Source organism: Leucoraja erinacea, chromosome 1 (genome assembly GCF_028641065.1).
Source record: "Leucoraja erinacea ecotype New England chromosome 1, Leri_hhj_1, whole genome shotgun sequence".
Lineage (NCBI taxonomy): Eukaryota > Metazoa > Chordata > Chondrichthyes > Rajiformes > Rajidae > Leucoraja > Leucoraja erinaceus.
Genome location: NC_073377.1, coordinates 93030766 through 93058625, shown reverse-complemented (window position 1 = coordinate 93058625; position 27860 = coordinate 93030766). Strand labels below are relative to the sequence as shown.

General features: G+C 43.0%; 1 protein-coding gene and 2 long non-coding RNA genes across 5 annotated transcripts; 1 reads left to right on the top strand and 2 right to left on the bottom strand.

Annotated features, from left to right (window-relative positions):
- Positions 1-21233, bottom strand: LOC129699300 (uncharacterized). The gene is made up of 2 exons (XR_008723820.1): positions 20641-21233; positions 1-325 (listed from the first exon to the last, which is right to left on the bottom strand). It is a non-coding gene; the product is annotated as an uncharacterized LOC129699300 (long non-coding RNA).
- On the bottom strand, positions 15625-18936 carry LOC129699290 (heparan sulfate glucosamine 3-O-sulfotransferase 1-like). The gene is made up of 2 exons (XM_055638956.1): positions 18890-18936; positions 15625-17856 (listed from the first exon to the last, which is right to left on the bottom strand). Exons 1-2 carry the CDS (start codon positions 18919-18921, stop codon positions 16815-16817), a joined length of 1074 nt encoding a protein of 357 aa, XP_055494931.1. The 5' UTR covers positions 18922-18936; the 3' UTR covers positions 15625-16814.
- Positions 19137-27492, top strand: LOC129699308 (uncharacterized). 3 transcript variants are annotated; one of them, XR_008723822.1, is made up of 3 exons: positions 19137-19264; positions 22793-23151; positions 26793-27492. It is a non-coding gene; the product is annotated as an uncharacterized LOC129699308 (long non-coding RNA). The 3 variants fall into 3 exon arrangements; XR_008723827.1 differs by lacking the exon at positions 19137-19264 and adding an exon at positions 19549-19986; XR_008723826.1 differs by lacking the exon at positions 19137-19264 and adding an exon at positions 21375-22542.
- Positions 27493-27860: the final 368 nt, after the last annotated feature.

The following is a 27860-nucleotide window of genomic DNA, read 5'->3' as shown; positions in this document are numbered from 1 at the left end:
TTTTGTTTAGTTCACTTTATTATATTGTCATGAGGTACAGTGAAAGTGTTTTGTTGCATGCTATGCAGTCAGCGGAAAGACTGTACATGATTATAATCGAGCCGTCCACAGTATACAGGTAAAGGATCAAGGGAATAACATTTAATGCAAGATAAAGTCCAGTAAAATGCGATTTAAAATTAGTACAAGAGTCTCCAATGAGGTAGATGGTGTCTCAGGACGGTTCTCTAGTTGTTGACAGGATGGTTCAGTTGCCTGATGACATCTGGGAAGAAGCTGTACCTGAATCTGGAGCTATGCATTTTCACACTTCTGTTCCTTTCGCCTGATGGGAGAAGATAGAAAAGAGAGTGAGCAGGGCGAGACTCTTCTTTGATTATACTGGTGGTCAAGACAACGTGAAGTGTAGATGGAGTCAATGGAAGGGAGATTGGTTTGTGTAATGGTCTGGGCTGCATTCACAATTATCGGCAGTTTCTTCTGTGAACATAGGATGTGCATCAAATGGAGTGAAATGAAACTCTCAAGTCCCCACATTTTTAATAAAGATCTATAGCACGTTTGAGAACTTAGATAAATTTGAAATATCTGCAATGGGGCAAGTGCACCTATCAAACCTGCTGCCTCATAAAATTTGAAGTCAATCTAGGTTCAATCCTGACCTTTAGTCATAGTCATGGAGTGATACAGTGTGGAAACAGACCCTTTTGCCCAACTTGCACATACCTGCCAACAATGCCGCAGCTACACTGGTCCCACTTGCATGCGCTTGGTCCATATCCCTCCAAACCTGTCCTATCCATGTACCTGTCTAACTGTTTCTTAACTGATGAGATAGTCCCAGCCTCAACTACCTCCTCTGGCAGCTTGTTCCATACACCCATCACCCTTTGTGCGAAAAAGTTACCCCTCGGATTCCCCTTCACCTTGAACCTATGTCTTCTGGTCCTCGATTCCCCTACTCTGGGCAAAAGACTCTGTGCATCTACGATCTATTCCTCTCATGATTTTGAACACCTCCATAAGATCATCCCTCATCCTCCTGCGCTCCATAGAATAGAGGCCCAGCCTACTCAACCTCTTCCTATAGCTCACACCCTCTAGTCCTGGCGACATCCTCGTAAATCTTTTCTGAACCCTTTTAACCTTGACAATATCTTTCCAATAACACGGTGCCCAGAACTGAACATGTTTGGTGCTATATGAGTGTTCTGCTTCTGCCCAATTTCAAAAGACATGTTGGGGAGATGTTAACATGCTTCAGTAAACTGTTCCTAGTGTGTTGATATATGGAAGAATCTGAATGGAGTTAGTGGGCATGAGTGGATAAAACGGAATTAGTGTAACATTAGTGGTATGTGGGTGCTTGATAGTTAGTTCTAATTCAGTGGGCTGAAGGACCTGTTTCATGCTAGATGATTCAAACTAGCTCATGTCTATACTTAATCCTAATATTTTATTTGCATTTGTTCCAGTCATAGAACCTCTGCAAATGGCTGTATAAACAAGAGAATCACCACTTAAAACTTTGGAGTTGAAGAAATGTCCCGAGTTGAAACGTTGCCTTTCCATGTCCTCCTCAGATGCTGCCTGAATCACTGAGTTACTCCAGCACTTTGCATTTTACTGAAAATGCAGTGTTTAATTAAAGTTGAATTATGAATGTTACCAATCTTATTACCCTTTCATTATCAGCTTATAAAATATCGAAAAGTTTGGGTAGCACGCAGAGTGCAAAACCAAAGCAAACATATTTGGTCTCATATATTGTTTTTTGATCAAACTTTTCCTCATACATTGTTTGTTTAAATTTCCCTTGCTAATATTGCCGCTGCCAATTGTCACAAATTCTCTATGCTATGGGTATATTTTAAATGACTTTTTACTTTTCCATGTAAATTAGAAAATCTAATACACTTGGCTCCATAGGATTCTTGTCTGCTTCCAAGTCCCTTGTCCTATTAAAAGTGTTTCCTAGTCACCTCTCACTTGGCCTGCCATTACACGCTATTTCCATTTCTTTTACAAGACAGAAACTCAGTGAATACCACTGGAAGGCAAATCTAGCCTAGTTTCCCACTCATTATGAAATCAATCTGTTCGCTATTGTAACATATCCGTCGCAGAGCACAGAAAGCAAAGGTGATTCTGTCTTTCTGTAGCAGTCTATGACTTGTTTTACCATGAACAGACCTGCAGCAGGACATACTGTGAAGCCAGCGGAGTGGGCAGGTGAGAGGGGCAGCTAGAGCAATGATCAAAGAATGATCATGTGGCCAATAAATGAGCTACCATGAGCAGGATAGATGAGATTCAAACAGATTGACGGTGGAGTTTCAGACCAAATTAGTTACATAGTTAAAAACAATTTCTCAATGCTTTGTTTCCTGTTACCCTCACTGTAAGGATAGTGTAGATTGAATAGACAATGATAATGCAACTAAAGTAACCACTCAATCTGCCAATATTTATTCCAAATACATTTCCTCAGTTACCAAAAATATTCCAGCAAATGAACGAGACGGTAGCACAGAGATACAAGACATTGCAGATGCTGCAACCTGGAACAAAAATAAAACCGTTGGTAGAACCCAGCAAGGTCGAGCAGCATGAAAAGGAAAGTTGAGGTTTTGTCCACACCTTGCATTATGACTGCGAGTGTAGAGGGCAAAGGGCCTTTATAAAGAAGTGAGGTGGAGGGGTGAGATAGACGCTGGCAGGACAGGTGGAAGCAGGTAAGTAGAAAGACAATGCAAAGATAGCCAGGTGAGGAAGGGGTGGGATTAAAGGTCAGGAGATGGTGCCTGGTGGGTGATGGGTAGAGATAGATAAGGAGAGAAGGAAATAAATAAAACAAGAAAAGAGCCAAGGGGAGGGGGGGGGGGGGGGGGGGGGGGAAGGTGGAGGCTAGATGGTGATAAATACAAACACAAGGCTGAAGATGTTGGAATCTAATAAGTAAGAAAGGTGATAGTTGGAATCAGATTAAGAAGGGATGATAGGCAGGTGGGGGGGGGGGGGCCGGGGGGTTCGAAATGAAATGAAATGAAATGAAATGATTCAATTTATTGTCATTGTCAGTGTACAGTACAGAGACAACGAAATGCATTTTTAGCATCTCCCTTGAAAGGGAGACACAGGGCGTCGCGGTGTGCCCGCGCCTGCCGCCGTAATTACATTCCATTACAGGCAAAGGTGGGTGAAGTGTCTTGCCCAAGGACACAACGACAGTATGCACTCCAAGCGGGATTTGAACCGGCTACCTTCTGGTCGCCAGCCGAACTCTTAGCCCATTGTGCTATCTGTCGAGACAGAAGGAGTGAGAAAGAAGCACAAAGTGTGTGAGTTATCTGAAATTGGATAATGCAGTGTTCACACCATTAGGTTGCAAACGTGGTCTGACTGATTTAGAGGAGGCCATGTTGAGAGCATCAAATTTACTGGACAAGAATGGAGGAGGTGCATAAGCATCTTTGCCTGATCTGGAAGGGCTGTTTAGGTCTCTGGAGGGATGCTGAGTACAAATGTTGAACCCACTACAGTTGTAGGGGAAAGTGCAAGGGGACAGGGAGCGGTGAGTGGGGAGGGATGTGTGGACAAGAGTGTAATAGAGTGTAATAGAGAGAGTGGGCCCTGCCAAAAGCCGAAATGGGTGAGGAGAGGAAGATATGTCTAGTGGTGGGATCATGTTGCAGCTGGTGGAAATCATGAAGGATAATGTGCTGGATGCAGATGCTGGTAGGTTGAAAAGTGAGACCAAAGGGACTGTATCCCTTTTCGCTTTGTCTGGAGAAAAGAGGTATAGGATAAGTCTTGGAAATAGAGGAAATGAGATGGGATCCTAGATGCTGTCTTTGATTTTGAGGTAATAGAAAAGGCAGAAGACTCATAATAATAATAATAATAATAATAATAATAATAATAATAATAAACCTTATTACGGGCTCGAGGGCCAGACAAGGGACAACATTACATTAACAAATGCATTGCATATTAAAAAATATCATAAAGTACATATAAAATCTTAGTATATCACTTATAAAAGCTCAGATAGAAATCAGATATTCTCAGATAGAAATCTGTGAATTTTAAAGTTAGAAAAATATTTTCACTTCCTGATACTGGATATGTTTGTGTACCTTATGACTTATTGTATGTAAATTGTGTAAGAGAAATAAAAACTACATCGATATGCGTTAAAGTAGACAAAAATGCTGGAGAAACTCAGCGGGTGCAGCAGCATCTATGGAGCGAAGGAAATAGGCAACGTTTCGGGACGAACCCCTTCTTCAGACGCAAGTTCGATATGCATTAAGACCTGATTATATTCCAAACCAGTTTACAGTCTATGAGATTGTGTAAAAGTGTAATCACTATTGTAAAGTTGGAACAATGGCAGATAACATGTCGAGGCCCCCGACCGCGTGAAAACAAAGGGAAGAGACTTGAACATTACTTCGCCTTCCATCACAGTGAGGAATGTGTAGGAGTCACTGTGGTGGATGTTCATGTTAAAATGTGTTTTGGGTGTTCTGTTGCTTTTTATTTGTATGACTGACTTGGCAAATGAAATTCCTCGTATGTTGCAAAACATACTTGGCAAATAAAGTACTATTCTGATTCTGATTCTGATACAGTAATCTTCCCAATACTTGAGCTGACAGACCTGTTCCTGTGCTTTACTAAATTCTAACTGTGATAATGACTAGACAGCCTCTGTTAATGATATCAGTTGAGGATTAAGTATAGTATTAGGCAGTATTCTTCATACTCCTGATAACACCTGTAGGATCTATTAATCTTAGGAGAAAATGTGGTGATATTTCAATATTTCAAAAACATGCGCTTCCTCAGAAATGAAAACAAAATCATCTACAAATATGATACTCTTTGGAAACCCTCTTTAGGATGTTTCAAAACTGTTTGCAGATAGTGAAGTATTTTTGAAGTGGAGTCATTGCTCTGACTTAGCAATTATGGTGAAATTGTACTCAGCCAGCTCCCACAGACAGCAATATGTTTATGGCCAGATGATCTGTTACAGTGATATTGATTGTGAGATAAAAATTGACCAGAAAAAAGGGGATGTCTCCATTTGCTCAACCTTTAAATAGTTTCATGGGATCTTTTAAAGTTTAAACCCATTTGAGTCAGCCAAAAAGGCCTCAGTCTACTTTCTCAGCAGTGAGACACTACGTCTGGGCATTCACTACTCCTCAGGGTTGCAATAGGGCCCCATTTTAGATTGCTGTGTTCAAAACTTTAGAATGTGATTTGAACCTACAGCCTCATAATTCATGGGTAAGAGCACCATAAACTGAGCCATGGCTGATTTTAATGTAACTAAATGTAAGTTATCTTTTAACTATCTGCCGTGGAATAATGACTATAATGCGAATTTTACTCTAACCATGCCAGATCCAAAGGTCCTGAAAATGTTGACTTTCTTTTCTAGTGAAAGGCAGCTCAGTGGCACAGCTAATAGAGCCAGTGCCTCTCAGTGCCAGAGATCCAGGTTCAATCATGCCCTTGTGGTCCATCTGCACGTGCTTGCATGTTCTCCCAGTGACCACATAGGTTTCCTCTGGGTGTTTCAGTTTTTTGCCACATCCCAAGCATGTGCAAGTTCGTAGGTAAACTGGCCACCATATAATTGTCCCCAGTGTGCGGGTGAGTGTTAGGGTGGGGGTAGGGCGATTGGTGGTGGTTGAGGATGTCGGGAGAACAAAATTGGGATTTGTGTAAATGTGTGCTTAATTCTTGGCACGGGCTCAATGGGCCAAAAAGCCTACTTCTCTGCTGTCGGAAGGCATGTTTCTATGAAAGCCCTGCCTGTGTATGCCTGCAAACATGGGCAGAACACTGGTCTCATATTTACATGCATTCTGTGAGGAGGCGAATATCAACATCTTCAAAGCATTGAAATAAGTTCTGCTCCAGTCTATAAAATGTTGTCGAGACCCATGAACTACCAAGCATTTTGTAAATTACTTTTAGCCCTGTACGCAAGCATATGAAATTTAAAGCGCTGAAGAGTGAATGCATCCCCTTCAACAGAGCCCATATTTTTCATGAATGGAACTGATGAGGCTCTGACACCTAGATCATAATAAAATTTGTGTTTCTGCAAAACATAAATCTCAAAAAACAGCAATATTTTTGCAGCTATTTTGACCTAAGTATAACAGCATAAATTGCCTTAATATTTGTGAGTTCCAAAGAGCACCGTTGTACACCAGATGAATGCGCCTGACCTTTGGTTCAGGGGTTTGCATGTTCTCCCTGGGATTACTCTGGGTGCTCCAGTTCTCTCTACTTTCTGAACAAGTGCTGTCTGTAGGTTAATTGGTAACTAAAGACTACTCCTTGCCGAGCTGAGTGGTAAGAGAGTTGGGGAGGGGGGAGGGGGGGAGGGGGGAGATTACATGGAATTTGTTGGGCATGTAAGAGATAACAGTTCACAGGGAAATAAGTGGGATGAATAGGAAGCACTGGGAGATTGCATGAACAAAAATGTAAAGAATAAGAGATAAGAAAAATTATCACAGAGAGGCCAACTCCACCTCTCACTGGGCAACGGCTTCATTAGGTTTGCAATTTATCAGTATATAGCAAATGACAGAATGCTGCTGAAGACAATTTTGGAATTAAAGCCTTTGAACTAAATTTTCAGATTTCTAAAGTGCAAAAACTTTAATTAATTTATCTCGTCCTTCTCTGCTATTTCAGAGCATGTGTTAGCCATTCATCATAAACTGTTTAGTCCCTCAGCCACAAATATATGAATGTGGTATTCATTTCAAATAGATGAGTTGCAAGGAAAGCAAGAGGAATTCAACCTGTTTATGCCTCACAGAAATTCATGACTGGAGAAAAATACCTGCATTACTAAAATGTAACCAAAATCTTTGTACTACTGAATTTGTACTCCTGTGCAATTAAACGGGCTTGGGAACAGCACGGTTTATTTTTTCCAAATAAACTGCTCTTTTTTGCTGAAAATGGGCTGCAACTGTTCAACTAACTATGAAATTAGTGTACGTTGGTGTGTGAAGATAATCAGGATTTGCAAGCCATTTTTAATTCACAGGCCTCTATTTCACGAAATACCTCCACATAATGGTTGAGTACAGTATCCATTCCTAGAACTTGCACTGTGAATCTATCGACCGAACAGACTTTTTTCCCTGTCTTTCACAGGACTCACATGATCAGTGGTAACAAGAACAAGAGCTGAGAGTGAATAAAATAAAACAAATTTTAAAAGGCATTTGGTCTGCATGCTGATGCTTTACGTCTGTACATCATTGAAACTGGACATCATTACTGACAAATCCTCTGATATTTCCATGTCCTTTGAATCTTATAAAGAAACTTGTTTTAAGAAGTCTATCCAAGTCAAAAAGCTATTTATAGAATTTGGTCAAATAGTTTGTAGTAAACGGTGGAAGGGACAAGTCAGTTTTAAAGGTCATATAATAACAGCTTGGGTCAGCAATTCATAGCCACCAGTGGCAATTATGTACATTTTTACTTCCCCCTGACGGCCTGTTTCACTTCCCTCTCTGATTCACGATTCCCCATCACCAATGCATGCATAAGCTTCATCTCTTTGCAGTCGCTACCCGACGAACTTCAATGCTGGCATGCAACTGTGCATTTCTTCTCTCCCTTTTGCCTTAGTGTTTACTTCCCTGGCTGTATGTATTCCCCTTCCACAGTAGACCCTTTATCCTCTCATCATTTTAATTCTACCTGGATCCCCCGCCCTTCCCAAAGCTCGTCTTTTACTGTGTTCAGTTAGCAAAATATCATATCCTGCTATAGGAAGGATGTTAGACCAAAGATAGACACAACATGCTGGAGTAACTCAGCGAGACAGGCAACATCTCTGGAGAGAAGGAATGCGCGAGGTTTCAGGTCGAGACTCTTATTCCGACGAGCCAGGGGAAAGGGAAACAAAACATATAGACAGTGATGTTGAGAGATAGAGAACAAATGAATGAAAAATATGCAAAAAAAGTAATGATGATGAAGGAAACAGGCCATTGTTAGCTGTTTGCTAGGTGAGACCGGGAACCTGGCACGACGTGGGCGGGGGAGGGACGGAGAGAGAGGGAGTGCAGGGGTTAAACATAGAAACATAGAAATTAGGTACAGGAGTAGGCCATTCGGCCCTTCGAGCCTGCACCACCATTCAATATGATCATAGCTGATCATCCAACTCAGTATCCTGTACCTGCCTTCTCTCCATACCCCCTGATCCCCTTAGCCACAAGGGCCACATCTAACTCCCTCTTAAATATAGCCAATGAACTGGCCTCAACTACCCTCTGTGGCAGAGAGTTCCAGAGATTCACCACTCTCTGTGTGAAAAAAGTTCTTCTCATCTCACTTACTTGAAGTTAGAGAATTCAATATTCGTACCACTGGGCTGTAAGCTGCCCAAGCAAAATATGAGATGCTGATCCTCCAATTTGCGATTAGCCTCACTGTGACAATAGAGGCCAAGGACAGAAAGGTCAGTATGGGAGTGGGAAGGGGCATCCAAGATGTCCTCATTCTTTAGGGAACAGTGGTTCCCCTCCTCCATCATAGATGAGGCGCTCAGACATGTCTCCTCGGTACCCCACAGCTCCACCATTGCTCACCCTCCCCCTAGTTGCAACTGGGACAGAAAGGTCCTTACCTTTCACCCCATCAGCCGTCAGATGCAACCAATAATCCACCGACATTTTCGCCAACTCTAACGGGATCTCACAACTAATCACATCTTCCCATCTCCACCACTTTCTGCCTTCCGCAGAGACCGTTCCCTCTGCACTTCCCTCTGCACCTTCCTACCCAAACCAACCCCTCCCAAGGTACCTTCCTCTTCAACTGCAGGAGATGCAATACCTGTCCCTATGCCTTCTCCCTTGACACTGTCCAGGGACCCCAACAATCCTTTCAGGGTACGCAAAGGTTAGGCTAACAATTTTCTTTTTCATCGTTATTTTTTGCATTTCTTTCTTTCATTTGTTCTATATCGCTCTACATCACTGTCTATATCTCTCATTTCATAGAAACATAGAAACGTAGAAAATAGGTGCAGGAATAGGCCATTCGGCCCTTCGAGCCTGCACCGCCATTCAATATGATCATGGCTGATCATCCAACTCAGTATCCTGTACCTGCCTTCTCTCCATACCCCCTGATCACTTTAGCCACAAGGGCCACATCAAACCCTGGTAAATATAGCCAATGAACTGGCCTCAACTACCTTCTGTGGCAGAGAATTCCACAGATTCACCGCTCTCTGTGTAAAAAATGATTTTCTCATCTCGGACCTAAAAGACCTCCCCCTTATCCTTAAACTTTGACCTCTTGTTCTGGACTTCCCCAACATCGGGAATAATCTTCCTGCATCTAGCCTGTCCAACCCCTTAAGAATTTTGTAAGTTTTAATAAGATCCCCACTCAATCTTCTAAATTCTAGCGAGTACAAGCCGAGGCTATCCAGTCTTTCTTCATGTGAAAGTCCTGCCATCCCAGGAATCAGTCTGGTGAACCTTCTCTGTACTCCCTCTATGGCAAGAATATCTTTCCTCTGATTAGGATACCAAAACTGTACGCAATACTCCAGGTGTGGTCTCACCAAGACCCTGTACAACTGCAGTAGAACCTCCCTGCCCTTATACTCAAATCCTTTTGCTATGAATGCTAACATACCATTCACTTTCTTCACTGCCTGCTGCACCTGCATGCTTATTTTCAATGACTGGTGTACCATGACACCCAGGTCTCGTTGCATCCCCCCTTTTCCTAATCGGCCACCATTCAGATAATAGTCTACTTTCCTGTTTTTGCCACCAAAGTGGATAACCTCACATTTATCCCTGACCCCCTTTCCCTTGACTAGTCGGAAGAAGGGTCTCGACCCAAATTGTCACCCATTCCTTCTTCCAGAGATACGACTGTCTTGCTGAGTTACTCCAGTATTTTGTGTCCATCTTTGGTGTAAACCAGCATCTGCAGTTCCTTCCTAGACATAGAAAGAAAGTTGTTAAGCTGCAAAGAGTGCAAAGCAGATTTACAAGGATATTGCTACGATTCAAGTCCTGATCTATAGGGAGAGATTGGGCAGACTAGGACTTTAGAGCACAATAGGCTAGGTGATGATCTTATAGAGTTGTACGAGATCATGAGAAGAATAGATAGGGTGAATGCACAGAATACTTTACCTGGATTAGGGGAATCAAGACCAGAGGACATAGATTTAGGCGAGAGGGAAAAGATTTAACAGGAACCTGAGGGGCAACTTTTTCACCCAGAGGGTGGTGGATTTATGGAAAGAGCTGCAATAGGAGGTAGTTGAGGCAGGTACTATAAGGACATTTAAAATACCTTTTGGGCAGGTATATAGATAGGAAAGAGTTAAAGAGAGATGGACCAAATGCGGGCAGGTGGGACTAATGTGGATGAGGCATCTTGGTCAGCATGGGCAAGTTTGGCCAAAGCATCTGTTTCCATGCTGTATGTCTATATGACTCTAGCACTCTCTAGATATTTCCATTGCCAATTGCTGACATCACAAGACCATCTCAATTTTTATTTTCTGTTTTACTCACTCTGGCCATTTAATTTTCAGTGTCCCATCCTCTCTGAGCCAACTTGGAATCGGTATCGAACTTGCTGACAAGAATGTCACCATGGCCATTTTTATGAATTGATGCAATGCATCCTCACCCACCTGCCTAAGGACATGCCACTACTACCCCTATGTGGTCATTCGAACTTTTACTCCGACCTTGAATAGTCTACTTCTATTGCCTTCCCAGATTCACAAACAGGAACATTTCTATAATTTTAATCTGCCTAGTGGTCTCAAGGAGTTAATTCTTCCTAACTTAATTCTATTTCTTCTCCATGCATCTATTTCAGTGATCCTTCCAATGTCATCTGCTGCTTTAACAATTTCTTAACCTTGCGTTCACACGACTCTTGACTCTTTGCTTCTTCACCTCTTTCTCCATATTTGACCATTGATCGATGATTGATCAGTTTCCACTCTGAGCGCACAAACTCCCCACCTACCTTCACTAAACTTCATATTCTGCCTATTGTAAGCACTCAATTTCATTCTGCCAGATTGAATCTATCTGATAATAATTTTTCCTCAAGCTTCTATTGATTTTATTTTGAATAAAAGACTGACCTTCACTGTGGTGGACTGCATCCCTGGATATATGTTCCGCACTTCTTGTCAGGTTCTTCAAAGAACTACAATATGGTTCCTCCTGTCCTCACCTTCCATTGCACCAGAATTCACCTTCTTCAGATTTTCATCTACAGTATTTCTGCCACATCCAGCAGATTAATCCCCCCAAATATCTTCAACATCTTTCCCTTCCAGGATCATATTAAAAAAACACATTTCCTTGGACCCAAGTAGGACCATGCCTCACCCTCTCAGTCTCAACTTCCTTTCCTGTTCTTGTGACAAATTTCCAAGCACAGCAGATACAACAGATGACCTTTTAGCTCCTGACAATTTTGCATCAAAGACCTCTTTCAGCTCTGCCTGCTCATAAAGGAGGCAAATGCAGATTGGCCGATGACACATGAAACATCTCCATTCACTCCATTCACAACCACGACTGCTCACTTTAATTTTCCACTCCATTCGCCCTCTGACCTCTGTACCCTCAGCCTCTCACACTGTTGCTTGACTTAAGCCTGAGGAACAATGTAGTCTCCTGGGCAGAAGGTCACCCAATCGTGCCACGGCCATGCCCCACATCAAGCCTGGCTCACCTGCTGCAGGAACCGATAACCTGCCCACAGAGGGAAGCTGCCGAGTCTGGCCCCTGCTCACCCCGTGGAACAGAGAGGAGGAAATTGGAGTCGGACAGAGAGAGGACTGGTAAGCTGACCGGCTGTGGGAGGCAGTGCAGTGCCTCGACGGTGAAGTAGACAGCTGGATGGCCTGCAGCAGTCTGGGGCTTAGTTGGACAGGGTGCCACTTCAAGTGGCCTAGCATATGGACCGGACACACCCTGCAGCAATACAGAATGATGGAGCAGCGATGGAGGACGCCAATGGCCACGCTTGGTCAGGTCAACCCTTGCAACACCACCACGACAAGGGTCAGATTAAGAGCTTTACACTTATTAAAACTAGGACTTAAAAATGATGCCAAATCTGGCGACATTATACTGCCTCAGTTTACTACTACTACTGTACACTTATACTATATAACTGAGATACATATCTAAGATGTATCTAGGAGCTTATGTATAGTGATACTTGCACTGAACTGTATACAAAAATTATTTTCACTGCACCTCAGTATATGACAAATAAAGTAACATTGAACCATTGACTCTGTTAATACTGCTGAGATTAATTTGATGCTGCTATTCCCCGACACCACCTCTGGACCTGTGTTGTGTTTTTACTGATGCTACCACAACACTTTTTTGCACGACACCATCTGTTATGTGGTGTAATCACACTTGCTTTTTATCCACACAGCCTTCCCCTTTGGCTTAGTCATTTTGAACTACTGAACTTGTGCTGAATTACTATCTACCTCTTTGCTGACCCTCGAACTATCATTTGCTGGCTTTACCTTGCACTAAACGTTATTCCCATATCATGTATCTCTAGAGATACACTGTGAATGGATCAACTGTAATCATCTATATATTGTCTTTCTGCTGACTGGTCAGCACGCAACAAAAGCTGTTCACGGTACCTCAGTGTACGTGACAATAAACTGAACTGATTCTGATCTCCTGCCCTTTTATTTGGTTGAATCTTAGAGTCATAGGTTCACACAGCACAGAAACAGATCCCTCAGCCCAACATGTCCATGCTGACCAAGATGCTGCATCTAAGCTCGTCCCATTTCCCCGCTTTTGGCCCATATCACTTTAAGCTTTTTTTTTATCCATGCACCTGTCCAAGTGTCTTTTAAATGCTGTTTAAATCTTCTTTTGCCTCTAAATTTCTCCAGGTCTAAGAAAAGATCTTTGCTAAATAAATTTCTCATGAGAAAGGTATTTCTATCACCGCGGATGCTCTCTGACCTATTGTGTCGTTTCACACTTCTATGGCACCATTCGAGACGTAAAATGTCTAAATACACTAATACAATGGGAATGAGTCTTTAATTGACAAACAAACATTAAAATGTTAAAAGGACTTTTAATAACTTCAATGCTGATTGAATGGAACACATTGTAATTTGCATATTTGCACAGCTCTATCCAAAATACTTAAACTACAAAGCATCACTTTATTACACCATGTTTATACAAATATAAAAAATGCAACTGATTAAAAATTATTTTCCTTCAGCAAACTGCCAGAATGCATTGTCAGTATTTCTTAGAATATAATGTACTTTACAGGAAAGTGGATTTTTAAATATTCCTGATCAAGGGAGTTAGGCTTCAATTTATTGCTCTTCAATAATTGTCTGAGTGACTCCGTGATTTAACAGCAATAAAAATAAGCTGATACCAGTAATAATGTGAAGTACTTAGTTACAGTAGACCCTACCGATTAAGAACATATATCAAATGATCTTCTAATGATTTGACTCAGTGAGGTGTGACTAAGCTTCTTATTAGATTTACTTGGGATATTAGAGATACCCCAATTTTATATGAACCATTGGAGATTATAAATTATATTACAGATGGACTAAGAAGGATATATTTAGAAGCAATTTTCTACTCCCTGAGTTAAGAATATAATAATAGGTTGAAATGGTCTTCCGAGATCTAATTAAACGGTGACATGAGTAGATGTAGCATCAAATCTCTGACAAGTCTGTGAGCATAGTCGTTGAGTTGCCAGATTGTATTGATCTGAATATAAATTTAAATCACAGCATACCAGTTAGAGAATTAAAAATTAAATCATTAAATAAGTCAACAATTAAAAAGCTGTGTCTCTCGTATTAAAAACTTACATCATTGATGGTGATTGTGAAGCGACTGGATCATTGTATAAAATACAGATGCAACAATATATCCGGGAAGGAAATCTGCCACCCCTCCCTCGTCTGGTGCATGTGTGACTCCAGGCACACCGCATTGTGGTTGTACATGAAATGAGCTAGGAAGGCACTGAATTTGTGGGCCATTTGGGATGGGCGCAATACCAGCCTCAACAGTAACATAATCTCCCTGTGACTAGATCACATACAACTTTATATTTATGCACTGTATAAAGATGTAAATGGAAAGCAAAAAGAAACATTACCATTGAAGGAATGTTTGATGTGAGCCTGCATAGATATAAGTACAAATTTAGTCACTATAAATAATTTGGACAAATACAACCGCATACAGATGTTTAGGTTGTCAGGGGTTATGGGGAGAAGGCAGGAGAATGGGGTTAAGAGAGATAGATCAGCAATGATTGAATGGCAGTAGACTTGATGGGCCGAATGGCCTAATTCTGTTCCTATCACTTATGCCCTCATGTTTATTGATAGGCCTTGATAAAATAAATCATAACTGTTGATGTTTGTACAGTATCTACTTTGAAAACAAGAAAATGGTTATCTGTCTCTTTCTTAAAGCGAACACGTTAGTGGACTAGTTTTTTTCTTGTTCACAAATGTTACAACAGAGGCTGGTTACAGGTGGGTCAGAGGAGGTTGCTGCTGAGGACATTGTGTACCAGAGTACATTCAGAAGACCACAGGATGTTTATGAATTATTTAGTTCCAGATTGAAACAAAATCTCGAATGTTTCGTTGCATTGGGATACAGCCCACTTACTTAAAATCACTGCCTTCCTGTTGTGAGGAGCTAGGTGCACTTCCTTATTCTGGAGCTATTTGGTACATTTGCCGACCAGCAATCACCCCGTACACGAGCATTATCCTACACACTAGGGACAATTTACATTTTATCTAAGCCAATTAACCTATAAATCTGTACATGTGGGACTGTGGGAGGAAACCGGAGCATCCAGAAAAATCCCATGCAGTCACAGGGAGAATGTACAAACTCCATACAGACAGCACCCATGGTCAGGATCGAACCCGGATCTCTGGTGCTGTGAGGCAGCATCTCTAACACCCTACATTAAATATTTAAGGCAATATTTAAGGAACCTGGCTAAAATGAAGTTGGATGATCCGACCCATTTTGTCCCCACAATATTGAGTGTTTCTGATTAGCATCCTTCCTCTCTTCACTATCAGCTTAGCTTCCATTCTCAAGCCCTCTCAAGTTCCTGTTGTTATAGAGGTGAATATGTTACATTCGGGGAGGTGTAAGGGTTTGTCTGAGGAAGGGGAGATGGAAGGTACTTGTCTAAAGTTTAGCTGTGTCCTGAAGTGGAGGTAGTATTCACATTGGGTAAGATGGAAGTTGTTAACTAAATAAGAAGAATATATTAATGTTAAAAAATCTTGGAAGTAGGCAAGGATCAGTGCAGGGGGTTGTGGATTCTACTTCAACGTTTCATAAAAGCAACTGTTTAATTAAAGCAACATAGCATTGAAGTGAACACAATTCATAATTAATGGTAATTATGATTTAACTCAATTCTAATTGAAAGTGATTTGGGAAAAATAATTGGCCTAAATAAATAACATAAATAAATATGAGATATCCATGTAACAAACACTGCTGCTTTATTTCATAACGTAAGGTCTAGTTACAATATTAGCAGAAAAATCCGTAGTTTACAAAAACTGACAGTATCCAAAAACAAGATAGCATGAATATTCAAATACAAAACTTTCATATATTTATCCCCTTCCTGTGGAAAATAAATAAAAAATAAAATAAAATGGAAACACTGTGGGGACTAATAGCAAATATATAAATGGCGCTCTCAGTTTATTGATATACTTGTCACACTCTTGCTATCGGAAAAGGTTATTGTCCAGTTGTAGGAAGTGCTTAATGCCACAAACAATAGCAGCAATTGTGCAAAACTTTGTGAATAACATAATTCAATCAAATATTGCACTCTTTGGGGATACAGGTATACTTGGAAAGTATAAACATGGACTATATATATTTATATTTATGGTATTACAATATCACACAGCATGGTTGGGACTTGTTTTCATGAACATAGAAATTAGGCATAGGAGAAGGCCCATCAGCACATCAAGCCTGCTGACTATTTGGGTCTGAAGAAGGGTTCCCGACCCAAAGTATCACCTATTACTTTTCTCAAGAGATGCTGCCTGACCCGCTGAGTTAATCCAACGTTTTGTGTCTATCTGCCGATCATTAATATGGTCATGCCACATCTATCCTGGACCATCTCCTCTTCTGTGCCAGTTCCCTGTAGCCATCAATGTTCCCTAAATGACCATCCTCCGATGTTGTAACTATGTTCCCAGGTTTGACAGGTCCACATAAGTGCAAACATCTCCACATCTATCCTGTCACATACCCCTCCAGGATCTTATATGTTGCACTAAGATCACCCCGTGCTCTCCAAAACACCGAAGAATATAGATCTATATATTTTTTCTCACTAAATTAAGAACCAATTATACTGAATTGATCATCCTTACCCCAACTTTTACTAAACATATTGGTATCTCTGCTAAGAGTTCTGTTAGACAACTGAGAAAGCAAAAGGTAACTCATGTTGGAAACTGGAGCATAGTTGCCACAATGTAGAAAAATATAGCTAGCTCTGAATGAAGATCGACATACTTACATGTATATTTACTTATTCTAAGGAAACCCACTTAAATTACCATTCCAGTATAATTTTGTACATTATATATAATTCATTTTAGAAAAAAAGAGCGCTCAGCTGGAACCTGCGCACACATTAATTCAGTGCCAATCGAATGTCCGGCCAACCAAATCGAAGAATTTCTTATTGGGTTCAGTGAAGAAGGCGTGCAATTTATTGAGCACAACTGGGTCTACTTGCGGGTGGGGTCTCCCTTTCGACTCGTGCAAGCACTTCTCCTTCTCCCTGTCTCGGAGGCAGTAAAATCCTTTCGTCTTGTTGAAGTAAAAATTAGACGAATTAATCCTCGGCGAGAGCCTCAGGAACTTCTCCACTTTTTCCATTTCAGGAAAAGGGTTTCTGATCAACTTGTCGCCGTCCACAATGTGTATTTGGTCGAGGGGGAAGTATTTCAGCCAGTTTTGCATATGGGTATAATATAAGCTGCGGTCAATTGCTTTGTAGTTAACGTTGATCTGGCCATCTCTGATCAGTATCTCCTCCACCGGTCTAAACGGCTTGTGCTTTTGCATCCGGTTATGTAATACCTGAGTGTAGTCCGAAATAACCCTCTCGCTTGGATCCCGCAGGATGAGCAGGAGCCGGATGGACGAGTTCATGTTGTAGATTCTTTCAGGCACTTTGGGTGAAGTGAAATAGGCCGGTGTCTTTTCAACCGTGGTCTGGTTGGGATAAGAGAATGGCATTTGTGTGCTGTACCACTGGAGACCCTTCTGGTAATTCCCCTCGCAGTCGAAGAAGTGGATCTCGCTCTGGGCAGCGGTGACCTCCGTGTGGACATTGAGCATCTCCAGCAGTGCCCGGGTGCCACCTTTCCTCACGCCTATGATCACGGTCTGGGGCAGCCGCTGAATGGTACCGTTGGGAAACACCGTCGGCTGGAAGAGATTACGACTTTGGAACACGTTGGACTCCAGATCGCGATTAAAATCAAAAGCTGGCCTGGGAGGTACGACCGCCGGGTGGCACAGGAACAGAAAGAGCCCCAGGCACAACGTAGCCATAACGGACGACTTCAGTCTGGATTTAACACACCAGCGGAGGTAGTGAGGAGTATGCTCCACATTGGGCTGCACAGATGCTCTTCGCAGTATTCTGGGAATCTTCTGAAGCCAATGCTCACTAAAAAGAGAAACAAATGTTGGTTTAGATGCCGCTTGACGCTAATGGGAAATATGAACCATTTAAACAGATTAACTGTTCTAGATCGCCTGCAGGTTGCAGCGACCTCGCAACCTTAAATAAAGTAACCCGCTTGCTATTTTTTGCACAAATATGCTCACGTCCTTTACACCCTGCGTTATTTCCAACCCGCAATTTAACATCTCCGCAGGGCGGAAACAAATTGAACAGCCAAGCACGTGACTCCAAATGTAAAATGAAAGGAGAGAAATGCTGGAGATTCAGCGAAACAGAAAACAGCGAGAACGCAAAACAACCCAAACAGTAAGCAAGTGGACTCGGTCTCTAGACCCTCCCTCGGGCTCAACGACAGCTTGGCCCGGTTGGATACCGAGAGATCCCCTCCAGCCTTCTAACATTCCGTTTGCATTTCAAAGCTAAAACGATCTCAGATTTACTTGCTGAAGGAATTTATCTTTAACATTTGCCTTGAATATTTACCTCGCGTTAAAATCAAGGACCAACGCGGCACAGCAACAAGGATATTGTTCAATGAAAACAAAACATTTTTAAGATGTGGGGGGTGAGGGAGGCGGATGAAGGAATAAAAGCGCCCGAGAACCAAATCTCTCGCGTCTGGTTCTAATCACGTTATGTTCCTGCCAAGGAAAGATAGGTTAAAAAGAACTTGCCTCTCGCATCCTCAAGATATTGCAGTCCCGAAACACATCGTCTATCCTTTGCATTTACATTCGCTTTACAATTAGTAAGGAAGTAATTTCCCCCGCAATTACTGCATCCCGATACTTGTTCTTTACATTGAAGGCGTATTACACGTCAAGGGGCGATAAAGGGACATCCAGGATTTAAGCACAGACAAAATCTTCAGAAAGAGGCACTGTTTACTGACATTTCATTTGGGTTTTTATATTTAATAGGACCAGAAAGGGGAATTCCCAATACTGTGGTCAAGCAAGCAGAAGACATCTCGGGCAACACATCAATGTAACGGGAAAACTGACTGCTCACAAACCTCTTCAGATATTCATGCCAATTAATGTGCATCTGCCTTCAGCTTTGCTGAAGTCAATAGCGATCCGTTGAGAGCCTAAACCTGGAAGGCACATCATGTCACGCTGAGAGCGTCTGCTGCATGTTAAAAGCCACCGACGACAAAATGTCCATTTAGAACATAAGGGATTTCAATGTCGAGCTAATGTAGGCGGAAGGGTGACAGACGAGGCGGCCTGCTGGAGAGAAAGACTGGCGAGGTGCACATGGGACTGAAGCGAGGGCGTCCTTTCGCTCGTTGGACTGGAAGTGCCCGTGACTGGTAAACAGAATGGCATCTCACGAGTATCCTGCGATTCCTGCCGGACGGCGACAGCGAATGTCAGTAACCTTGCAGGTTGGTTGTTTTTTAAATTAGGAGTTCAACACTAGATAATTCAAAGCAAGTCGCTAAGAGTTAATGCAGCGCAGTTTAATGGTTATTTACGAGTGAACAGTCCACTGTAATCGAACCAGGAGTTCCGAGTGTAGCAATTCGATAACTTGACAATGCTTCAGAGAGTCTTTGTGTACAGTTGAAAAACTAGATAGCGAGGGTTCGGTCTCAAACGCCGCTCGATACAGTAACCTGACCAAGATCAGCCACTGAGTACAGCACTTGCAACATCGACTGTAACCATATTTACAGCGCTGAAACGCCCATTGTCAGATAAAGAATGCAGCCTTGTCTTCATTTCAATGTCACATGCATTTCTGCCGTCGATAGGAGCGAGGGGACCGCTGATCCCGTCTTCTCACAGAGTGGTAATGAATGAAACTCGAAGGTGCTGGTGTAACTACTCAGCGAGTCAGGCAGCAGCATCCCTGTAGAGCAGGGACGGGCGACGTTGCGGGTCGAGACCCTTCCTTGGTGAGGAAGAAGTGAGTTTCGGCTGCACCGTATCTCTGCAAGGCCATTGTGGGCAACTGGGCAACCCCACGCAGCCAAGTCGGAGATGTGCCCTTTCGCAGCTGGAGGATGGGGAACACTTCGCACCACATCCGGCAAAAGCAAAAAAGGAGGAAGTACAAAACGCGTCAAGTCAAGTTACCCCCCTTCAGCTGAAGGGGAACTAAAAGGTAAAAGTCTAAAGGCGCTTGTTTAATAAGATTTCAGAGAACTTTTCTTGGAGTACTGCAAACTGCAGTCGATGACCGGAATTGTGACCGCCGTTATCCACAAAAGCGATGCACAAGACCCAGTCAATCTCAGAAGCAGAGAAAAAATATGCTGATTTCTGGACTCCACAAATATCAAAAAAGCAACCTTTTCCGAAACCGGGATAGACACCTGTAAAGCATGCAAAACACCTCTGCCGTTTATTTGTCTTTCTACTCTTGTGCCAACAGACTTGTTGAGTATTCCCAGCATTATCAGTGTTTTAAAAAGGTAATTACACGCATTCGCCCCGCTTTAATGTGTCATAAAGCCCCATTCTTCTTTAATCCTGTCGCAGAACCGCTGCTGCACGCTTCAAGCGGTTAAACAAATATTGGTAAGACTCGAATTCATCAAAAAAAAGTTTTGAAATGGATTGTTTAAAGGTTTTCAAAACTACAACCATTCCGAGATATGGAAACCAAGCAACACTTTGCACAGCAAACTCCAAACAACTCGTTACCTGCTGGCTTGCATTCAACAAATCGTGATACGCTCATGTATCAAAAAAATCAAGCAAAAAAAATAACACACGCCAGGCAGGCTAGAGAGATATTATTTCGCTGCAACATTACCTGTGACAGAAGTCGACTTCACTCGCCACGGTCCTAAAACCAGTCTTTCATGCCCGCTGGCAGTAAGTCGCGACCCACTCCCGATGTAGTTCCCGTGCAATCGGTGTATGGTGTTGAAAGCAAGATTTAGTCTTTCTTCTGTTCTCCCTCTCGCTTCCTCTGTTCGGAGGTTGGAGCTGCGCGTTCACCTCCAAAACCCGGGCACAGCTGGGACGTACACACTGCAAACACTCGCTGTAAAGACGGCCAAGACAGTCTGTATTAATAAGACAGGCAGCCGCGCTTGTGCTCCGCTCATTGGCGGCTCGGAGTCTCGCAGCCTGGCTGGTCCCGCCCGTGGATTCTCACCGACACTCCTCCCTTGCGTCAGTCGGTCACCCCTCCCCTCCCTAGCCCCGCTCCGGCTCACTCTCTCCCTCACCTACCCGCTCCCCGGCACCGAGTGACTTCCCTGCCGTGCACCCAGCTCCCATTGACTGGCGGCTGGCGAGCGGGAGCGGCGGGTAACTCCAGGCCGGAGCGCTGTGTTTCAAGCACAGCTTCGGGGGACTCCCCAAACCCCGGACCCTGTGCAGGAGACGCCCCTTTACCAGTATCCCCCACTTATTGTTTGAACAGATTTCACCCCCGCCCCATCCCCAACCAAAGATCTTAGAGCGAAGATCTTTGCTTACAACATTTGTGATGTTATTGCTTTAAGGGGACCATGGAAAGGCACAAAGGGCCCCTTTACATTGTCAGTAGAACACAAAGTGCTGGAGTAACTCAACTAGTCAGGCAGCATCTCTGGAGATCTTGGACAGGCGACAATTTGGATCGGGACCGTTTGGGGTCCTATGTTTTAATTTGTATGGTCCATCTACGCCCCCAGCGATGCCGCTTGGCCCGCTGAGTTAATCTAGCTGTGTCCTACGCTACATTCCAGCATCTGCTGTTCCTTGTGTCTCCCTGTGTTTTCGGACTGCTCCCGCAAAATGCTTCTTTTCCCAAAGCTAACTGAGTACAGTTACGAGCAAAGATCATAGAGTATGACTTCGGTTACGAGAGTGATTCTGCCCTCCCTCCTGCTCTCTGCTCACACGTTTCGTGGTGGAGATCCCACCATGGGACGCAGAATTGTTTTCTAGAAGAGGCCAGTGAGCAGTGATTGCAGGCAGCAGCAGGCAGCTGATGGTTCGCCTCCCGAGCTTCGACAAGCAGAAGGCCAAGATAAAACCCAGGCTAAAGAATGGAGATGGGACTTTCTGCACTGGCTGACCAAACCGATCCTTCCACGCTCCTGGAGAAAATGGGCAGACGGCGTTTCGAGTCGGGATGAAGAAAGGTCCCGAGCCGAAACATCGCCGGAGAATTTCCTCCCCGATGCTTCCTAACCCGCTGAGTTCCTCCACCACTTTCTGTTTTGCTCAAGGTTCTAACACCTGCCGTCCCTTGTGTCACATCCTGTTCTTGGTATCATGTGAGACACAGATTCTGTGGGACGAAAGGCCTGTTTTTGTGCCGTGTTCTATTTCTTCCTTGCAATGGTCAATGGTACTTTATCAATAGTACCTGATTTGTTCCATGTACTGAGGTACAATTAAATCATTTTTGCATACAGTTCAGTACAAGTATCACTACACATAAGCACTTAGATACATCTTAGATGAGCATCTCAGATCCACGGTGGCGCGGTAGAGTTGCTGCCTTGCAGCGCTGGCGACCCGGGTTTGATCCCGACCACGGGTGTTGTCTGTACGGAGTTTGTACGTTCTCCCCATGACCTTCTCCGAGATCTTCGATTTCCTCCCACACTCCAAAGAAGTATAGGTAGAAGCACCAGGGGGCGCCGCACGATGGCTGCCATGCCAGCGGTCTGTCCTCTTCTTTTTCATACTTTGTGTTTTTAGTTTGTTTTAAAATGTATGTTTTAGCTTATCTCTAGTTATTGTATTGGTGGTGGAGGGGGGGGGGGGGGGGGGGGGGACTTTTATTATCTCTTTCCTCGACGGAGATGCGATTTTTTCCATGTCGTATCTCTGCACTGCGGCCTTTACACCGTGGAGCAGGCGGCCTCTTGTTTGGGACTTCTGGACTCTCACCATGTGCTGCCTGATCTGTTTTGGTTTTATCTCGGATTTCCAGCATCTGCAGCTTTGTTTCTGTTTTTCAGTAACTCTACCTTCACCTGAATCAAAGTAAAGCCTGCAGACTTTAACATCTTGGAGCGGGCGACCCCTTTGCCTGGAGGCGGCCTTTGGTGCTTCAACCTGCGGAAGCTGCGGGCTTTAACATCGTGGAGCACACAGTCTCTGGTCAGAGACCGATTTCGGGAACTCTAAGCCGCAGCAGTTTCTACCGCCCGGATGTGGGAGGTTAGATCACCCCGACGAGGGAGCTCGATCGCCGGCTGCGGATGGTTCGACTCCCCCAACCGTGGGAGGAAAGAAGATAAGAATTCATTGCCTTCCATCACAGTGGGGAAATGAAGGAGCCGCTGTGGTGGATGTTTATGTCAATTTTTTTTCTGTGGTAATGTGTCTTGGTGCTTTTTTGGTATGACTGTATGGCAAACCAAATTCCTCATATTTTGCAAAATATACATGGCTAATAAATTACAATTATGATTATGATTAAAGTATATAGGTAAACTGGCTTGGTAAATGTAAAAAATGTCCCTAGTGTGTGTAGGAGAGTTAATATGTGGGGAATGCTGGTTGGCGTGGAACCGGTGGGCTGAAGGGCCTGTTTCCGCTCTGCATCTCTAAACTAACCTAAAATTAAGCATCCATACAGATTCCCTTATACACTGGACAAACACCATCTGATAAAGTCATTGACATCAACCATTAATTCTGTTACTCTCTCCCCATGTGCTGCCTGATCTGTTTTGGTTTTATCTCGGATTTCCAGCATCTGCAGCATTGTTTCTGTTTTTCAGTAACTCTACCTTCACCTGAGTCAAAGTAAATCCTAGGCATTTGAAAGCCCTTTGTAAACCATCTCGCACCAGATGGAAGCGGCACATCACAAGTAAAACCAATACTTTTTATGTTGGCATAATGGTGACAGTATGCACATCAATAAAACATTAATCTGCATTTATTAACAACAAATTTTCCTCCCTCCGTATATCCCCTACATAAAAGTATAAAATCAACACAGGTTAAAAATTAAATAGATTATTTAAATAGTATACAATTTTAGTCTGAAAATCAAGTCTTTATTTTTGTTTAAGGTGCCATTACACCATAGTGTTATGAAAATAACACTGAGTATAATGTAAGGTAGACAAGACAAATAGGTGACGTTTCGGATCGAGACCCTTCTTCAGTCTGAAGAAGCGTCTCGACCCGAACCATCACCTATTCCTTCGCTCTATAGATGCTGCATCACCCCCTGAGTTTCTCCAGCATTTTTGTCTACCTTCGATTTTTCCAGCATCTGCAATTCCTCCTTAAACAAACTGAGTATAATGTATCTCTGAAGAGGTCAAAAACAGTTTTACAAAGTGGTGTAAATCATTGATGTATATTGTAACTAGCTGTGGTCACAGCGCCGAGCCTTGCGGCACCCCACTAGTCACTGCCTGCCATTCTGAAAGGGACCCATTAATTCCTACTCTTTGTTTCCTGTCTGCCAACCAATTTTCTATCCATGTCACTAAAGAGGACAGATTCGAGGTGAAGGGGAAAAGATTTAATAGGAATCCAAGGGGTAACTTTTCACGCAAAGGGTGGTGGGTGTATGGAACAATCTGCCAGAGGAGGTAGTTGAAGCTGGGAGTATCCCATCGTTTAGTGAACAGTTAGATTAGGTACATGGATAAGACAGGTTTGGTGGGATATGAAGCAAGCACAGGCAAGTGGGACTAGTGTAGCTGGGACATTGTTGGCTGTGTGGGCGAGTTGGGCACAAGGGACTGTTTCCAAACTGTATCACTCTATGACTCTTTGACTATCTTCCCCACCACCGATGTCAGGCTAACTGGTCTATAATTCCCTGCGTTCTCTCACCCTCCTTTCTTAAAAGGCGAGATAACATTAGCTACCCTCCAATCCACAGGAACTGATCCAGAATCTAAAGAACACTGGAAAATTATCATCAATGTATCCACTATTTCTAGAGTCACCTCCTTGAGTACCCTGGGATGCAGATCATCAGGCCCTGGGAAATTATTAGCCTTCATTCCTATCAGTCTACCCAACACCATTTCCTGACTGATGTAAATTTCCTTCAGTTCCTCCATCACCCTAGGTCTTCTGTACCCTAGTACATCTGGGAGATTATTTGTGTCTTCCATAGTGAAGACAGATCCAAAGTACCTGTTCAACTCTGCCATTTTCTTGTTCCCCATAATGAATTTACCTGTTTCTGTCTTCAAGGGACCCACATTTGTATTAACAAATTTTTTCCTCCTCACATTCCTAAAGAAGCTTTTACTACCTCCTTTATGTTCTTGGCTAGCTTACCTTCAAACTTCATCTTTTCTCTCTGCATTGCCTTTTTAGTTACCTTCTGTTGATCTTTAAAAGATTCTCAACCCTCTGGCTTCCCACTCATCTTTGCTATGTTATGTGTCTTCTCTTTTATTTTTATAATGTCCTTGACTTCCCTTGTCAGCCACGGTCGCCACTTACTCCCCTTAAAATCTTTCTTCCTCTATATGCTGGCTCACATTGTATTTCCATTCCCCCATCAATTTTCCTTGTTACATTTTCACCCCAAATTGGCATCAGATCTCATCAGATTCTACCATGTACTGACAAACTAGAAGTTTGCAGGTTAATTGACTTTTGTAAAATTGTAAATTTCCCTAGTGTGTAGGATAGAACTAGTGTATGGGGTGATTGCTGGTCAGCACAGACTCAGTGGGTCGAAGGGCCTGTTTCCGCACTATATCTCTAAAGTTTAAAGGCAATCTGCCTGCAACTGCACACCTTTGGAATGTGTGAGCAAACTAGAGTAGCTGGAGGAAACATTGTGTTTATAAGGATTGATTGATTTGATTATTTGAAAGATTCAGCATAGAAATAGGCCCTTTGGACCACTTATGTCCATGCCGACCATCGCTCACACCAGTTCTATGTTATCCACTTTCATATCCACTCTCAACGCACCAGGAGCATTATATAGAGGCCACTTAACTTGCAAACCCGCCTTTGTGTTGCGGGTGAGAACTAGAGCACCTGGAAGAAACCCACACAGTCACAGGGAGAACATGCAAACTCCATACAGACAGAGCCCAAGGTCAGGATTGAACCCAGCACTCTGGTGCCGTGAGGCAGCAGCTCTTCTCCACATAGACAGCATCAGTGGCAAGGATTGAGTTTAATTGGTTAGTGGATTGCGAAAGCTCTGGGGCAGCTGTGTGATTGCACCTACTCTTGTTAAGGGTCAGGTCATTCTGGATCGTGATAGTGGAGCAAATGCACTGAAGCTAGTAAGGCCCATAATGCTATTAACTGTTAATCTCTAGAAGGGACTCGACCCGAAACGTCACCTATTCCTTTGCTTCCTAGATGCTGCCTCACCTGCTGAGTTTATCCAGCATTTTTGTCTACTTTCGATTCTTCCAGCATCTGCAGTTCTTTCTTAAACAACTGTTAATCTAGGATCCCACACTTTGGAGACTGATCATTGTGTTGTAATCTCATTGAAGGTTTTAAAGGGTCATAAACCACTTTGTGCACTGCATTGATCAGCAGAATACACCTGTATACTCAGTAGAAACTCTACCATAGACTTGCTGGAATACCAAGGTGCTGGACAGTACATTTCAGTTCATAAGACTGAAATTAAAAATGCAATAACTGGAAATTGACATTAAGATAGAAAATGTGTCAGAAGGAACTGCATAGATACGTACAAAGACAATAGATGCAGGAGTAGGCCATTTGTTTAAACCGAGTAGGCTGGTTTAAACTGAAGATAGACACAAAAAACTGGAGTAACTCAGCGGGACTGGCAGAAACTCTGGAGGGAAGGAAAGGGTGACGTTTCGGGTCGAGACCCTTCTTCAGAATAGAATTTCAAAATAGAAAATGCTGGAAATGATCAGCAGGTCAGACAGCATATAGGAAGGGAGAATCACTGTTTCGGGCCAGTGAACTTGTATCTGAACAAATGGAAATCTCCCTCCTGAAATGTTAATTCTGTTTCTCTCTTTACAGATGTTGCCTGGTCTGCTGTGTCTTGCCAGCATTTTCTGGTCTTATTTCAAGTTCAAAATGCAATGCTGCTCAGTGAAATCTGTGCCAGGAACACAAACAGCTAGAGCACTACAAGAACAGCTGGAAGCCACAGAGTGGTGCTCACATCATTTATACCATCAGGATGAAATAGTGCATTGATTACGGTTGGTGATAAACAAACTGGTGGTTCCAAATTAAGAAAGCTCCACTGTAAATTGTGAAACACAATTAAATGAATGTGAGAATTTAAAAATTTGTGCCAGAAATCTGTATTTACTGCCAATGAATGGTTGGTTAATATCAAACTATGTTATCAACATCCTCTCCGAAGGATAACTGCCATGGCTCTACACGATAAAAGCACTATTGGGAAGATGGAATAAACACATACTGTGATGCGTACATAACAAAATCAAAAATATATATATTTAAAATCAGAGATATGGTCATCACTGAAATCTCCAAGATATTCATTTATAAATATCAATCATTATCAATATCAGAAATGTGCTTTCCAAAAGACCATGAGGCATATGAACAGGATTAGGCCATTAAGCCCAACTCACCATTCAATCATGGCTGATCTATTTCCCGTCCTGACCACCATTCTTCTGCCTTCTCTCTGTAACCTTTGATGCCCTTCCAAAGCAAGAACCTATCAATCTCTGCCTTAAAAACTTATTTATCCTGCAGCTGTCCGTTTATTTCACTTTTTTAATTATTTTTAGTACGTTAAAGTGTGTAGTTGGGGAGGTCTAATCTTTTTATGTGTGGGGGGTGGGGTGAAGGGGGAAACTGCTTTTTCAAGTCCCTACCTGGTCGGAGAAGCTGCTTTCCTCCGAGCAGCACCTTCGACCCATCCTCGCGGCCTACCAGCGGGGCCTGGAGCGGCATTTTCTGAGGGAACCGGGCCAGAACCTTGGCTTCAGCGGCGGCACAGCGCTGGAGCGCTATCGCGGAGCAGGCGATGCCTTCCCTGGGTCGCCGCGCTGGAACTCCGGTATGCTGGGGACCGCCAATAAAACAAACATCGCGGAGCTGCAGGTC